Genomic DNA, 16,290 nt, shown 5'->3' with positions numbered 1-16,290 from the left:
CAGCCCCCAAAAGCACTGTGCAGCCTCAAGATTACCCTGAATCTGGGCAACAACAAGATTTATCCTAGGTGAGTTCCAGTATTTGTGGTGTTTCAGAAACCACTTTAAGCCAGACCAATGACATGGCAATAAATGTTTTCATGTAAAGTTGTTTGGGGAAAAGAGAAGATATACTGTGTGACACACGGCAGTTTGCAATACCACTTTGATGGACGAATGAATGTGTGATGGAGACGATGGGAAGATGATTCAAGAGATAGAAGAGAAAGTGGGGCATAGCTTTGACTACATTGGCACAAGAGACATCTTCCTGAACAAAACACCAGTAGTGCAGGCAGTAAAATCAACAATTAACAAATGGGACCTCATGAAACTAAAAGATTCTTAAAGGCAAAAGGACACTGTCAACAGGACAAAATGGCAGCCTACAGAATGGGAAAAGATTATCACCAACTTCATGTCTGACAGAGGGCTAATACCAAAAATATATAAAGAGTTCATGAAACTAAACATCAACAAACTAAATAATCCAATTTTAAAATGGAGTACAGATCTAAATGGAGGGATCTCAAATGGCTAAGAAACACTTAGAGAAATGTTCAACATCCATAGCCATCAGGAAAATAAAAATCAAAACGACTCTGAGATTCCATCTTACACCCATCAGAATGGCTAAGATCAAAACCACATGTGACAGTTCATGCTGGCAAGGATGTGGAGTAAGGAGAACACTCTTCCATTGCTGGCAGTGCAAACTTGTACAGCCACTATGGAAATCAATATTTCAGTTCCTCAGAAAATTCAGAATTGATCTACCATAAGACCCAGCTATACAACTCTTGGGGATATACCTGGAAGACAGTGCAGCCTACCACAGGGACACTTGCTCAACTATGTTCATAGTGGCTTTATTCATAATAGCCAGATACTGGAAACAACCTCAGCATCCTCAATTGTAAAATAGACATAGAAAATGTGGAAGTAAGGCTGGAGAGATGGCTCAGAGGTTAAGGGCACTCACTGACTGCTTTTCCAGAGGTCCTGAGTTCAATTCCCAGCCACCACATGGTGGCTCCCAGCCATCTACAATGTGATCTGATGCCGCCTTCTGGCATGCAGGTGTATGTGCAGGCAGAGCACTGTATACATACTAATAAATCTTTTTTAAAAAAAGAAAAGAAAACATTGAAGAACTCAGAAGTTTAAAAAGGCAGGCAAATGGATAGAAGTAGAAAAAAACAAAAAAACTAAGGTAACTCAGACCCAGAAAGACAAACATGGTTTGTATTTACTTATAAGTGGACATTAGCTGTCAAATAAATGATAATCATGCTACAATCCACGAATCCAGAGAGGCTAAGTAACAAGGCGGGCTCTAGAGGACACTCACGAATCTCCCTAAGAATGGGGAAGTGGATTTTGAAGATGACTAGGGGTGGGTGGGCATAGGAAAAGGAGGATCAGGCTGGAAAGGTGGTATGAAGGGAGAGAAGACAAAGCTGGGCATTGTCACACATCTTTAATCTCAGCACTCAAGAGGCAGAGTCAGGCAGATCTGTGTGAGTTCGAGGCCAGCCTCCTCTACAAATCAAGTCCAGGACAGCCAAGGCTACACAGAGAGACTCTGTCTCAAAAAACCAGAAAAAAAAAAAAAAAAAGGAGGCGGGCAGAGAAGACAGAGAAAACGGCTAGAATTTTGGGGCATGTTGGGGGTGGTGTAGAAACCTAGTGCAGTGGAAACTTCCTGGAACCTATGAGTGTGACCCTAGCAAGGACTCCTAATAATGGAGAATGTGGAGCCTGAACTGGCCATTTTCTGTAACCAGGCAAGGATTTCTGGTGATATGACCAGGACATGAACCCAGCCACAGAACCATCTAGATATAACCTGTTCTATCTGAAAGATACACTGGGGCTCAGAGAAAATAGAAGTGGTCAACCAATGGCTGGTCTACCTTGAGGCCCAAGCCATTGAGGGAATCTGTCTGGCACTGCCTAAATGGCCAGGAAAACAGAAACTGGATGGTTCAGAGACCTAGGGTAGAACCAAACACAACTGACCAAAAATTAAAATGAAATAAAAGAAAGCCAATGAAATGATACTCTAATAATATTCTGCTATGCTCATATTCATAGATGAGTGCCTTCACTCAATCATCCTCAGATAGGATTCCTCCAGCAGCTGATGGGAGCAGAGACCCAGAGCCAAACATTAGGCAGAGCACAGGGATCCTTGAGGAAGAGAGGGAGGAAGGATTTTTAGGAGCTAGAGAGGTTGAGGACACCAGGAGAACAAGGCCCACAGAAACAACTAAGCAGGGCTTATAGGAGCTCACAGAAGGTTAGTAGGGACAATGGAGGCAGACCTTTTTAGACTCAGTTCCTTGGGGTGATTCCACTCTTCATCTTCAGTCAAGCTAAACAACAAACCAGTGATCCAGCAAGTATAACAGCAACCGTAGCAGCAACTTCAAAGCCAAGAGATATGAAATGACACAAAGGCATTCTCTCTTTGTCTTGGGGGACTACTTTATACCTTCCCCTAGTCTGCACAGGATGTTTTCCAACTGACAAAAACTATGCCCCCAAATGAGGCAGCTCCCAGTTGACAAGGATCACATGCCCTATCAAGAGTCTGTTTGCAGTGAACAAACATCACATCCCACCCTTGGAATCAAGTTTGAGGTCCCTCTGTTTTACAGTAAGTTCTAGGACAGCCGTGCTTAGGCACTGAAGAAAACCACTGGAAACAGAAAGCTGATGAAAATGTATTTGGATGAGTGGGCCATGTTCCAGCTTGGCCTCAAACTAACTCAACAATCGGCTTTAATCTTCTGGCTTCCTCTCATTTTCTGGCTTGTTGTGTTTTCACCTGAGTTCTCCCCCCCCCCCCACTCCCCCGCAACCCCTCTTTCTGTTACGGTCCCAGTAAAATGGCCTCCTCTCTCTGAAAAACTGCCTCGTAAGTAGCCTTTCTCTTGCTGTGAGAGTTAGGTGAATCCTATTCTGTCAAATCTCTGATTCGTCCCTTTTTCTGCCACTCCATTAGACATCACTTTCATACATGGGTGCTTCCTTCTACAAGCTAACTTTGCCTTCATTTTGGATTCAAGTCATGTATCATCATTCCTGGACCTAAGGTTTTCTTCACCTGATACTTGCTGTATACTAGGCTGGCCCTGAACTCAGATCTGTTTGCCTCTGTCTCCTGAATTAAAGGCATGTTTATATTCCAGCCAGATGGCACAGACCTAAAGGTCTTTGGATGGTATCTCTTGCCAGAACAGCCATGTTCTGAATTAACATTCCTCTACAGGGGCCAGGCAGTGGCATGTGGTGGTTGGAATAAAAATGGCCCCATAGACTCACAGGGGTTGGTATTGTTAGAGGTGTGGCCTTGTTAGAGGTGTGTCACAAGACAGGGGGCAGTTTTGAGGTTTCAGATGCTCAAGCCAGGCCAAGTGTCTCTCTTCTTGCTGCCTGATAGTCCAGATACAGAATCTGCAGCTAGTTCTCCAGCGCCATGCCTGCCACCACACTTCCAGCCATGATGGCAATGGACTAAACCTCTGAACTGTAACCATTTAACTGTAAGGTAAATGTTTTTCTTCACATGAGTTGTCACTGTTGTCATGCGGATGTGAGTGGCCTGCCTTCTGGTACTCAAGTGGAAGGATGTCCACAACTCTGAGAGCTGGGGCAGTGTCCTGAGGGTATCCTGAGGCAGAGAGCCTAGGAACCTCACAGCTCTGAGAGGAGGCCTCCTCAACAGAGATGATGCTGCTCCCAGGGGATGGTTGTCCCAAGCCCTGAGGAACTCCTTCTTTGTTTCTCCTCCCCCACCTCTTCTTTTTTCCACAAGAGAGTCACAGCAGGCAGTAAATCTCTTAAAAGAGATTAATTGGAGGGACCTACCCAGAAGCGGCTGCCTCTGCTCCTGGAAGGAGACAGCAGAGAACTGGACAGACACAGCCTTTATATAGGCTTCCTGAGGGGGTGGGGCTTTCAGGAACAGGGATTTCCAGAGTGTGGATTGGTGGGATTTCAAGCCTGAGCTGGGAGAAGTTTAAGGATTGGTGGGTTTCTCCCTCATTCCCACCCCAGACTTCTCATCCCAAACTAGCATAATCTGGGATGAGGGGCTGGGAGTTCGAGGCTGGCCTCGAACTCAGTGATCCGCCTGCCTCTACCTCCTAGGTGCTGGGATTAAAGGCATGTTCCACCACGCTTTTGTCTCCTATTTCCATAATCTCAGGATGAGGAGGGGCTGACTGCCCTGAGGCAGGAAGTAGAACTGACATCAAGTCACTTTAAATTTTAGTGGCTGGATGCTTAAGGGCTACATAGCTCTTGTGGGTGGTGATACTGTGGGCCGAAGGACTGGGGTGGGGGTGGGGGGCAGTGGGCTCCCTGAACCTTGGGGAAGGCATCCTGTCACAGGCTTGGGGCAGTGCAGTGGACGTGAGCTGCTTGGGGATGGATTGCCACAACTTTGGGGCAGACTACTATTGCTCGATAGGTTGAAGCTTGAGACAGGGGGCCATGGCTTTCACCTCCGAGGGAGGTGGGTGGTGGTAGTGTTAGGCACTCTGGGCTATCTCAGCTGAGGCAGCAGCGGCCTTGTTCACCTGTGACTGCAGCCGCAGTAGCGGCAGAGACATCCCTACGTGTGTGTGTGTGTGTGTGTGTGTGTGTGTGTGTGTGTGTGTGTGTCTGTGTGTGTGTGTCTGTGTGTGTGTGTGTGTGTGTATGCATCTATGTCCTTCGAGGGAGGCCTTGATCTGGCCACAGCCACACAGCCACACAGCCACACAGCTGCAGCAGCAGCAGCACCTTTGTTCTGGCTGAGACCCTGGCTGCTGTGGTGGCGGCAGCAGCAATAGCAGCAACAACAACAGCAGCAGCAGCATTTGGTTGTGATCTGGCCGAGACCATTGAGGCTCTGGTGGTGGCAGACTCAATCTGGCCAGGGCCACAGCAAAGTCCCTACAGCCATGGTCATGGTATCTCATCATGGCAATAAAACCCTAACAAAAACACAGCCCTACAGTTTTATTTCGAAGGGGACTTTCTGTACCTGGAGCTCCTGGGAGAAGCTTAATAGGTTAAAGACCCCTCCTATAACCCTTAAGCCCTATATAACACTAATAGTCAGGAACAGTGCTTCTGAAATGAAAGCTGTTCACAGCCACTCTCACTTAATAAACATTCATATATACAAATAAAAAAAGCTTTAACAGCTGTTTGAGCCCAACTCTCTTAGAAATTAGTTGGAATTGGCCTGTGAATTCAACTCAGAGCCTACCCAAAGGCACAGCACTTTCCATATCTTCATCTGAGAGGAAGCCAAGTCAAAAACAGAAACTGTTACTACTGAACATGTATACTTAGTAGCTGAAAAATAGTAATCTCTTTCTAAAATAAATAGTTTGGGGGGAGCCTTCTACTCAATTCCCAAAGTACACATTTCTTAATACAAACATTTTTTATTCCAACCAGTAGAATAAAACAGCTTTGTTTTATTACGAACATTCCAAAATTTCAGCTTAAGGATCAGCTTTATAATAATAATTAAAAAACATTATTATTGTTTATTATTACTATTACTACTACTACTATTTTGTTTTACTTTTCTGAAACAGGGTCGCATGTAATCCAGGATGGCCTCAAACTCCCCATGTAACTAAAGATGGCCCCTGTGGTGGTTTGAATGGGAACGGCCCGAATGGACTCCTATATTTTAATGCTTGGTCATTAGACAGTGGTGTTATTTGACAGAGATTGTAAGGTGTCCTTGTTGGAGTAAGTGTGGCCTTGTTGAAAGAAATGTGTCACTGGAAGGGGATTTAGGGGTTTCAAATGCCCAAGCCAGTGTCTCTCTTCCTGCTGCCTTCAGATCCCGATGTAGAACTCTCAGATACTGTCTGCCTGTGAGCCCACATGTTTACTGCCATATGGATAACAAACCTCTGAAACTGCAAGACAGCCCAAAATAAATGTTTTCCTTTATAAGAGTTTCAGTGGTTTAGCTGGGAGCGGTGGTGCACACCTTTAATCCCAGCACTCAGGTTTCAGAGGCAGGAGGATCTTTGAGAGTTCGAGGCCAGCCTGGTCTACAAAGGGAGTCCAGGACAGCAGGTGACACAGAGAAACCCTGTCTTGGAGGGAGAAAAAGAGTCGCGGTGTTCATGGTGTCTCTTCACAGCAATAGAATACTGACTAAGACAACCTTGAATTGCTGGCCAGTGGGGTCTTATAGTCCCCCAAACATCACATGCTATTGCCATTGTTCTTGGTGGCAAAACCCTACAGCTGAAGACACCACGTCATAAATCTTGTACTCTCCCAGCCTGCCTTTTAGTGACTGAGTGCCAGCAGCTTATGCTATCATCTGTCACAGCCAGGCTTGGCACATTTCCACTGTTGCTACAAGTTGTGTATTTTCCTATGTGACATGCACACCCTTTAAAGGGTCCCTCCTGCCATCACCCCCTCAAGATTCTCTCTCATATTCTCTCTCTCATATTCTCTCTCTCTCTCTCTCTCTCTCTCTCTCTCTCTCTCTCTCTCTCTCTCACTCTCTCTCTCTCTCTCTCTCTACCTCATTCTCTCTCTCTCTCATGCCCATACTCTGATGCAGCATCTGAGGCAGCCCCCATCCCACCCCCCAATAAGCCTCTTGCATTAGATTTGTTGTGTGGTGTGATATATGCAGCAAACCTTGACCTGGACCTGCCAAGGCACCTTTTAGTGCCTAATCCTAAAATACCATATACTTGATTCCTAGGACATGGGGAAATTAATCCCTACTAGCTAGTTTTATAGCACTGGAAAGTGCTATGTAAGCTACTGGAAAAGAAAAAGTAATCATCAGTCTTACCCGGTCACGCACCTAACAAAATATGATTGTAGAGGAATTTTAATTCAGAACATGGGTGTTCTCGCAAGAGAGCACATCCAAAGACTTTCTAGGTCTGTGTGATCCAGCTTGATATAGAGCAAGTTTCAGGAAAAGAAAAGCTTAGGTTCAGGTATAGTGGTACATGCCTTTAATCCCAAACAATGAAGGCAAAGTTAGTTTGTAGAAGGAAGCACCCATGTTTGAAAGTGATGTCTATTCAGTAGCAGAAAAAGTGACAAATCAGAGAAAGATTTGACAGACTAGGATACATCCAACTCTCATGAGAAGAAAGAGGAAAGGGAAGCTATTTAAGGGGCAATGCAGAGAGAGAGAGAGAGAGAGAGAGAGAGAGAGAGAGAGAGAGAGAGAGAGAGAGAGAGAGAGAGAGAAGGCAATTTTACAGAGAGAGGTTGAATGAGAGAACAAGCTAGACACAGGTGGATGTAAGGCGCGCCCGCACCCAGTAATGGCGACAGCGGCAACCGCTCCCACGCATACACAGGCATAAACTCTCCCAACATGCCCCTCCCGAACAGGGGTATGCAAATAAAGTATTCTGGAGCTGCCCTCTCAGCCACGGGCATGCTAATGGGGCATGCTAATGAGGCATCCAGATACGACCTATGAGATATTGACACGACACATACACAGAGCTATTTAAGTGATGCGCTCGCGGGCATTCGGGGTCTTTTACTTCAGCTTCAAGGGCGCTCCCAATAAAGCGCAATTGAGAAGAATCCTGGTGTTCCTGCCGGCGGGAGGGTGCGACATGTGGTGCCGAAACCCGAGAAATCGAAATCAGCGCTCGGACCACTAGACACCTGCGAGGACCGTCGGGATCAAGAAACCCCTGGAGGATTCAGAACTCATCGTGTGGAGCGGCGGTACCGGTAAGTCTCCCTTTAAGGACAGAACAAACTAGAGAATGAGAAGGAGCCAGAAGATTAGAAAAAGATGGCTGGAGTTAGTTTGAGGCCAACCTGAGTAATTCAGAGACTGAGAGAAAAGCCAAATTAAATAAGTTAGCTGGGAGAGAAGTTTGAGCCAGAATAGCTGAGTTGAACTAGCCAGCTATGAGCTCAGAAAGAACAAAAAAGTGTGAGCTTATTAAGCAGTAAGTTTCAAAGGCTGAAAACATTCTAGGCCTAGATTAGATTATATAGAGGCTAGAAGCTTCCAGGACTAGGCCTAGGATACAGAAAGAGTCAGTAAGCCTCCCAGATGACAACTGAAACATGTAAATAAATGTTCTTTTTACGCATGATAAAGACCTGCCTGGCAAGATATGCCCATTGGTGTAATTTGTGGCACAGATGCCATAGCAGTGACCAACTACTTTATGCTTGGATTTATGATGCACTCCAAAAGATGATACCATTATCGGGGTTAACCTGTGACTAGACGAGTCATAGACCCTAGGGGAGAATCTACAACTATTATTCTACTAAATGGACATAATATTAAATTAGCTCCTAATGATCTTTTGTAATACCCACAGATTAGGAAACCTCTTATCATTCACCAGAAAAGCTTCTTTTTGCAGTAGATGATTAACACAAAGATCCACAACTGCTCAAGATGCAAGGAATAAGAGATTACAGAATATTTAGCCTTAAATGGGATATCTGTATCACATCCCTTCATGCCAAGGCTCAAAGATCACTGGGGAAGAGACGACAGAAAAACCAGAAGTAGCAGATGAATACAAGAAGCAGTGTTTTGTAGATACAACAGGGCAATTGCACATATGAACTGATGGTGGTTGTGATGGTGTGCACAAGACCTACAATAACTCAAGCCAGACAAAAAAATTCCACCACGAAGAGGAGGGGTAGGTACAAAGTCCCACCACTAGCTTAGGAGCTATAAGCGATTGATAGTTAGCGGGAGACACAACGTCGGGCTTTGTTTTGTTTTTGTTTTTGTTTTTGTTTCTTAAGGATGGGGCTTCTGGTAAGTAAACCTCACTGCAGTGGATGGCCACAGGCACACAAACACAAGACACAAAGTTGAGTGGGTAGAGAAGGAGTTGGGGTAGGAGGTTGAATATGATTATGATAAAAATATACTGTTAAGAATTCTAAAAGAACTAATTAAAAAAGAAAAATATTGATTGATTGAGAGAGGGTCTCATTACATAGCCCTAGCATGATAAGTCACTATGTAAACTAGGCTGGCCTCCAACTCACAGAGATCTATCTGCCTCTGACTCCTAAGTGCTGGGATTACAGATATGCACCACCACTCTAGGTTTAAAATATATTTTGTATTCCCAAGTATAACTGATAAAAAACTACAGTTACCTTTTATTAGTCAGGAGTCTTGTATCTTTTAACTAAAAATAAAGGAAGACCACAGACAACTGAGATTGCTTACCTTAAATAAATAAACAACAGCATATGTTTCTGTATACATGTGTGAGAAATGGCTAATCTGTAAAATGAAATGAGCACACATTTCTATAACAAAAGCTGAGAGACTAAATTCCTTGAGCACATTTGACAAACCTCACCAGAAAATTCCTCAAAGTGCCTCTTAGGTGACTCAGAAACTTTTCTCCAATGATTTAGAGATTTTTATTGATTTCTGTTCTTCACAATTTTTCTCAAAAGATTAGCTTTCTGAGTTTGTAAACAGCAAGTTTTTAATCATATTTACTCCTGTCCTCAGCGGTATCTCATTTCTTCTGCTCAGATGGGCGACTGGAGGCATTAGCATGCAGTGCTTCTGTTTTGCTCTGTAGAGTGGACTCAGCACGCTCTGGCTGTTCCTGAGTACCAACTTTCACAGCATGAGCTGCATAGTTAAGGCTGGTATTTTCACACCAATGCCAGTAACCTGAGAAAGGATTGTAGACCATTCCTGCCACTGTTTGAACTGACAGGCCATCTGAAAAAAAAAAAAAAAGTCAGAAAATTTGGATTCAGTAAACATTTACCATTCGGCCACAAGAATATACAGTAGCTCTTCTTATTAACAAAACATTCCTAACTTAATGAACAAAAATATTTTGTAGTCACACTTGAGTCACATACTTAACAGCAGGTAAAAATACATACATACTTCAAAGCAGAGGACTGTATGGTGACCCATTCTGAATGCCTCATATAGATCACATGTCCAGGAGCATGGGAATTGGAGGAGATATAACTAAAGTAGCTTGGTGCTTAAAATTCTCTAAGTCTCAACAAAATTAGCTGTCACTTGAGAATATCTGTCAACAAGAAATGGTCTCCATAAAGTATCTTTTGGTTTGTATTCTCTTTTATTTGTTGAGACAAGGTTTAACCTTGTTTAGGATTGGCTTTGCTTAATACAGGCTTTCTGAGTAGCCCGGGCTAGGCCTCCTGTTATACAGCCTTTCAAGTGTTGTGATTACAAGTATGCACCATTTCCAGCTCCAAAAAGATTCTTTAAAATATCTTTTTTTTTTCTATTCTATTTTCAACAAAGTTACAGACATCTCTAAAAGCCACTGCACTGCTCTGAAGTGACAATAATTTAGAGGAAAGTCTGTCAGTGCACTGTCATTAACAGAAGCATGGGTAACTGTCTAAGTACTCAACAAAACCTCCAAAACGCCAAGCAGGTGAACTAAGAAACATCACTCACCAGATTTCAACAAACAAGTCATTTACTGTGTCAAAGCACGGTGAGGCACTGTGTACAAAAAGGGGCTTATGGGCCAGACCAGAGTGAAGAAATGTGAAAATTACACGCTACCATGTTTAGATCATACTTTACTACAGGTGTGAATACATACTCCAAAGCAGCCTGCTGGGTTCACATACCAACTCTAATTTCTACCATGGTGACTCTGAGTTACTTAAGTAGGTATCAGAAATACATAAGAAATTACATAGAAGTTGAAAATACATCTGAGTGTAGAAGAGTCAAGAAAAACCACAGGATGAATTGAGATAAGCAGGGCTCACAAGGAGTAGCAGAGCCTGTGTAAGTAAAGCAACTGACACCCACCCGTAAACAAATAAGACTCAAGTAGCCAGGAAAGGAGTAGCTGGCCATCCCTCAAGGCTAAGTGCATGCAAACATGGTATCTACTTCATAACTATAGCTTCAAATAGTTAAGACATCGTTGAAGAGATAAAATGGGCATCTAAAAAACCAGTAACCTGCTTAAATAAGGGCTTTATTACACAATTAGTAATTATGCATGCATTTCAGATAGGCCTTGAAAACTGGAAAACCATTTTAATACTTACTTGGTTCCAAGATACTCTCTAGCTTTTCAGGTGAAACAAACTTCTCCCACATGTGAGTACCCTTTGGAACAATGCCTGCAATTTGTTCTGTGAAAACAATTCCCAAGGCATAGGACAGCTGTGTTTTGTTGAGCGTAGTGACGAACAAAGAGCCGCCAGGCTAAAGGGAGGAAATGTAGGCCCAAGTAAAACAACGGCAGTGAAGATAAAGTTAGCAACAACTGTTAAATAAAGGCTTCCTTCCCAGATTGCCTTCTTTCCAAGTGAATTAAGGGCAACTAAGATACATAAGTAGAAATAAAACAGAATTTACCAAAGTAGCATTTCTTCTCTCTCTCTGGGAAAATCTGTTACTACAGGCAAGCTAATACAGACAGAGTCACTAAGCCTATACATAAAAACATAGCTTTCAACTCAAAATTCTTTATTGCTATGACATTTATGTTTATATATACCTTCAAATGTAATAAATACTTTATCAGGGTTGATACATCTCTACATTCACAATCTTTTTTCTTTTTATTGAAAATGGATTTTTCATACTCTATATGTTTGTTTGTTGTTGTGTTTGTTGTTGTTATTTTTGGTTTTTTGTTGTTTTTATTTTTCAAGACAGTATCCCTGGAGCTCGCTTTGTAGACCTGGCTGGCCTGGAACTCACAGAGATGTGCTGGGATTAAAGGCGTGTGCCGCCATGACCCAGCTCCTACAATACGTTCTCACTGCTGTTCCCACCCCCAGCTCCTCCCAGGTCCTCTGTGCCTTCCCTCCACTCTGCTTCCATACCCTTTCTGTCTCATTAGAAACCAATCAGGCATCTAAGGAATAATACCAAAATAAAATAAATGGGATGTGACAGAACAGCCAAACGAGAGCCAGGGAAAAAGCACAAGAAACACATGTAGACACAGAGACACACACGTTTGCACACATAGGAATCCCACAAAAATGAAAACTGAAAGCCATAATACATATGCAAAGGACCTGTACTGTTAAAATTAAAAATGTCTTGACTTAACATTATGTGACAAAGAACTTCCAAAGCTGCCATGGAGTTTGTTTTGTGTTGATCAGCCAGTGTTGGGCATGGGGCCTGCCCGGAGAGTGTTTGTTTCCTCAGTGAGACTCCCTTAGAAAAAATTAACTTTTCATTTGCAAATGACTTTCAATTGGAGATCGCTTCTGGGTTGAGAATGGTAGTGTGTCCACTTCTTTCAGCTCTAGGCCCGGTGCATGCTGCCAGTTTTGGTGAGTTCGTATGTTGTGTCTAGTGGGCACAACAATTCCTGGTGTCCCCTTAACATCCAGAGGACTTCCATGTGTTCTCGCAGATGCTGATCCTAATGTGCTTGGTGCAGCATTCGCCTATACACACTGTGATAAGGAGCATTACCACCAAGTACTCTCTGACAAAAATATTAATTGTTAAGGTTTAAGCATTTTTGTTTTGATTTATGTAAAGATTATGAAAGGATAAAGATAAACACTTAGAGGAAAGCAAATCACTTATGAGAGTATTTAGTCTGCCTATGCAATGATAATATTTATATTTCCTATGTTTATTCTCAAGACATCAAGGAAGGTAATGTCACTCCAAAATCACACTATGGTTATCTCTGTGTCTCTCTGTCTTTCTCTCCCTTTAATGATTACAACAGATAGGTAGATAGATAGATGATAGATATTATGTGTGTATCATAGGGAAAAGAGATATTTTTCAATGCCATCCTAGATCAAAACTAAAAAAGAGGATGGAAATATTAGGGTACGCACATCACCACACATTGTTGTTCCTTGCTGTAAGCTTTAGTACTTTAAATCATAGCAAGAGTCACTTCTGAGTAGTAATCTGTGTTCTGTAGTATCATATTTCATGTCGACAGTAGTAAGCAATGCTTTTTAAACATTTGGTCACCATTAAAACAAAATTAGTTTTAAGTTTATAATATCAGCATTCCTCATATGTGTCAAAGATCCTGCATTTAGAATAGATATTAATACAAATATAAAAACTAATAATTAATTATTTTACTTGGCAGATAGGAAATAAATCTAATAAAATTCCATTTAAGAGGAAACTCTTTTAAACTGTTTCAAATCTGTCTTTGTTGAGTAGTTGTTTTGTTCCTTGGTTTCTGTTTCCTCCCTGGTTCTTAGGCAAATGTGGGGTTGTATGTTGCCTAGTAGGAAATTCTTCTGGGACAAGAACTGATACTAGCACCATGCTCCAGTGGATGGACACCCAAGTGTATATAGCCAGCACTAATTGTAACCAGGGGTTTATTTAAAACACACACACATACACACACACACACACACACACAAAGACAAAAAGTTGGGAGAAGTTGGGAGTTAGGCATGAAGGGATCTGGGAAGAGTTAAAGCAGAAAATAGGGGTGAATATGATCAAAATACATTGAATGCATGGAAGAAATTCTCAATGAATAAATTAAAAAAATATATGTGTGTCAGCCAAGCGGTTGGTGGTACACACCTTTAATCCAGCACTTGGGAGGTAGAGGCAGGCAGATCTCTGTGCATTCGAGGCCAGCCTAGTCTACTGAGAGAGTTCCAAGATAGCCAAGGCTACACAGAGAAATCCTGTCTCAAAAACAAAAACATCCCCCCCCCCACCCAAAAAGTGAATGTGTGTATGGGGAGGGGAGAAAGGGACCACTGACATTCAGGCATCCTGAGTGCTCATAGTCAAAGTTGGCAGCACCTGCCTTTCCTCGCTCATCTAGCCATAGATAAGACTGGGTCATATAAAGAACCTCTTTAGGAACTCTTTCATTTTATAAAAGGGGTCATGAGTGTTGAACAGTCTTACTCTGAAACCCAAGATGACCTAGCATTCACTACATAGCCCAGGCTGATCTCAAACTCACAGCAAACATTTTGTCTCAGACTCCCAAGTGCTAGGATTGCAGGTGTATGATAGCTGACATGAAGGAACACTTTTTTTAAAAATATATTTTATTAATTTATTCATATTACATCTAAATTGTTATCCCATCCCTTGTATCCTCCCATTCCTCTCTCCCTCCCATTTTCCCTTACTCCCCTCCCCTATGACTGTGACTGAGGAAGACTTCCTCCCCCTGTATATGCTCATAGCGTATCAAGTCTCTTCTTGGTAGCCTGCTATCCTTTCTCTGAGTGCCACCAGGCCTCCCCATCCAGGGGACGTGGTCAAATATGAGGCAACTTATAGGCTGAATATATGTGTGTGTGTGTGTGTGTGTGTGTGTGTGTGTGTGTATGTATATATATGTATGTATGTATATGTTGCTTAATAAGTGCTATTGAAATGAATTATAGTGGTCATTGGTTTTTTGTTTTGCTTAGTTTGTTTCTGTGTAGCCCTGTCTGTCCTGGAACTCACTCTGTAGGCCAGGCTGACCTGAAACTCAGAGGATCCACCTGGCTCTGCTTCACAAGTGCTGGGATTAAAGGCGTGTGCCATCCCACCCCGCCCCCAGGACTGGTCGTTGTTTTAAAGTATCAATTTGAATCAGTTTCTTGGTAACTGTCATAAATGTCTATTAAGTATTTAATACAGCTATGGAGAATACCATCCTGAAGGTGCTGTTTTTCTGGGGTTTTATTTGTTTGTTTGAGACAAGGTCTCACTATGTAGTACTGGCCGGCCTGAAACCTGCTATGTAGACCAGGCTGGCCTTGAACGTACAGAGATCTATTTGTTTCTGCCTCTCAAGTATTGGAATTAAAAGTGCGTGTCATTTTGCCCAGCCTCATAGAAGCATTATTTTCTAGTGCTTAGCACCAATGATTTTTAAGATCCCTGGCCATCATGACACTAACTAGACACTGAAAAGACCTGCTCTTGAGGGCAACAGAGGGGCGGAAGTCATCTCCAGCGGAGATACCAGTCTCTCCTGTCTCAGTTGCTGAGCTGCTAATGTAGCACCATGGCACAATGCGTCGCTATGGATACACACATTCGGAAGAAAACATGAGGCAACTCTGTCTTACTTTTAGTACTCGGTAGCAGCACTGTACGAACATGTCAAGGTTGACCACATGTTCTACCACTTCAGAAGCCACAACAGCATCAAAGCCTTCTGCGTTCTCACTCACAGTGTCCTCCAGGGAACACACTTTGTACTCTATTCTCTCATCCAGGACTGGGTCAAAAGACTTATGATGCTGTGCTATCTTAATGTTCTCATCCACAGGATCGATTCCAGTCACCGAAGCCCCCAGTCGCCCTAGAGGCTAATAGCACAGAAACTGTTATGCTCAAGAAGAAAACAGAAAACATGTCAGCAATAAAGTGATTATCCAATACCAAGTGCTCAGCCCTAAAAACAATCAGCAGAACCACAAGGCTGTATTCATGTACTCATTCTAATACATATATGGAACAATAACAATTTTTTAAAGGAGGCCATAGGTTTTACATGGGAGACACAGGGAGGGTTGGAGAGAGGAGAGGGAGTGGAGAGAAATTATGTCAATACAAGACATATACATCAAATTTTAAAAAATTAATTTAATTAAAAATTTTAGTAAGTCAAATTGCTGTTCCATGTTTCAAAGGGCAACATATACAATACTAAGAGCATAACTGAGAATATCTATCAAAGATTACATTATGACGCAAGAGGTCCCTGTGCTTATGGGGACGAGAAAGCACAGGTGTAAGGCATAAATTTTCTCCCAGGGACAATGACCACACATCTAAAAGAACTGATCCCACAAGTAGAAGCACTCTTGCAGGCTTTGAGATGTACAGAGGACAGACTAAGCCCGTATTAATCTTATAGAAGCTGTCTAATTTCTTGGGATAGAAGAGATCAAACAAAGCTATGTGAATGACCTATGTCCACTTATTATTAAAAACAAACCCAAAAACTTCAGTAGAGTTATCTGAAAATTCTTGGTTTTTCTTTTTTTCAATTTTGAAAATATAACTATCCGGGAGTGGTGGCACATGCTTTTAATCCCAGCACTCAGGGAGGCAGAGGCAGGTGGATGGATATCTGTGAGTTCAAGGCCAGACAAGTTTGCAAAGCAAGTTCAAGACAGTCAAGGCTACACAAAGAAACCTTGCCTCAAGGGGAAAATATATATATGACATTAAATAAGTAAATACAACTTTTACAATGTTAAAATTAGCACTATTCACTAAAAATCACAATA

General features: G+C 42.5%; 1 protein-coding gene across 1 annotated transcript in view; it reads right to left on the bottom strand.

The window, feature by feature from the left end:
* Window positions 1-9,347: 9,347 nt before the first annotated feature.
* Coq3 (coenzyme Q3, methyltransferase) overlaps window positions 9,348-16,290 on the bottom strand; it is a 32,610-nt gene continuing 25,667 nt past the window's right edge. Inside the window, exons 5-7 of the mRNA XM_051160887.1 lie at window positions 15,121-15,363; window positions 11,125-11,284; window positions 9,348-9,790 (exon numbers count right to left, since the gene is read on the bottom strand). Coding sequence (XP_051016844.1) covers window positions 9,579-9,790; window positions 11,125-11,284; window positions 15,121-15,363 — 615 coding nt within the window. The 3' untranslated portion in view covers window positions 9,348-9,578. The remainder of the gene's footprint in view (window positions 9,791-11,124; window positions 11,285-15,120; window positions 15,364-16,290) is intronic.

Source organism: Acomys russatus, chromosome 2, assembly GCF_903995435.1.
Source record: "Acomys russatus chromosome 2, mAcoRus1.1, whole genome shotgun sequence".
Lineage (NCBI taxonomy): Eukaryota > Metazoa > Chordata > Mammalia > Rodentia > Muridae > Acomys > Acomys russatus.
The sequence above is the reverse complement of the archived record's forward strand: the minus strand, read 5'-3'. Positions and strand labels throughout refer to the sequence as shown.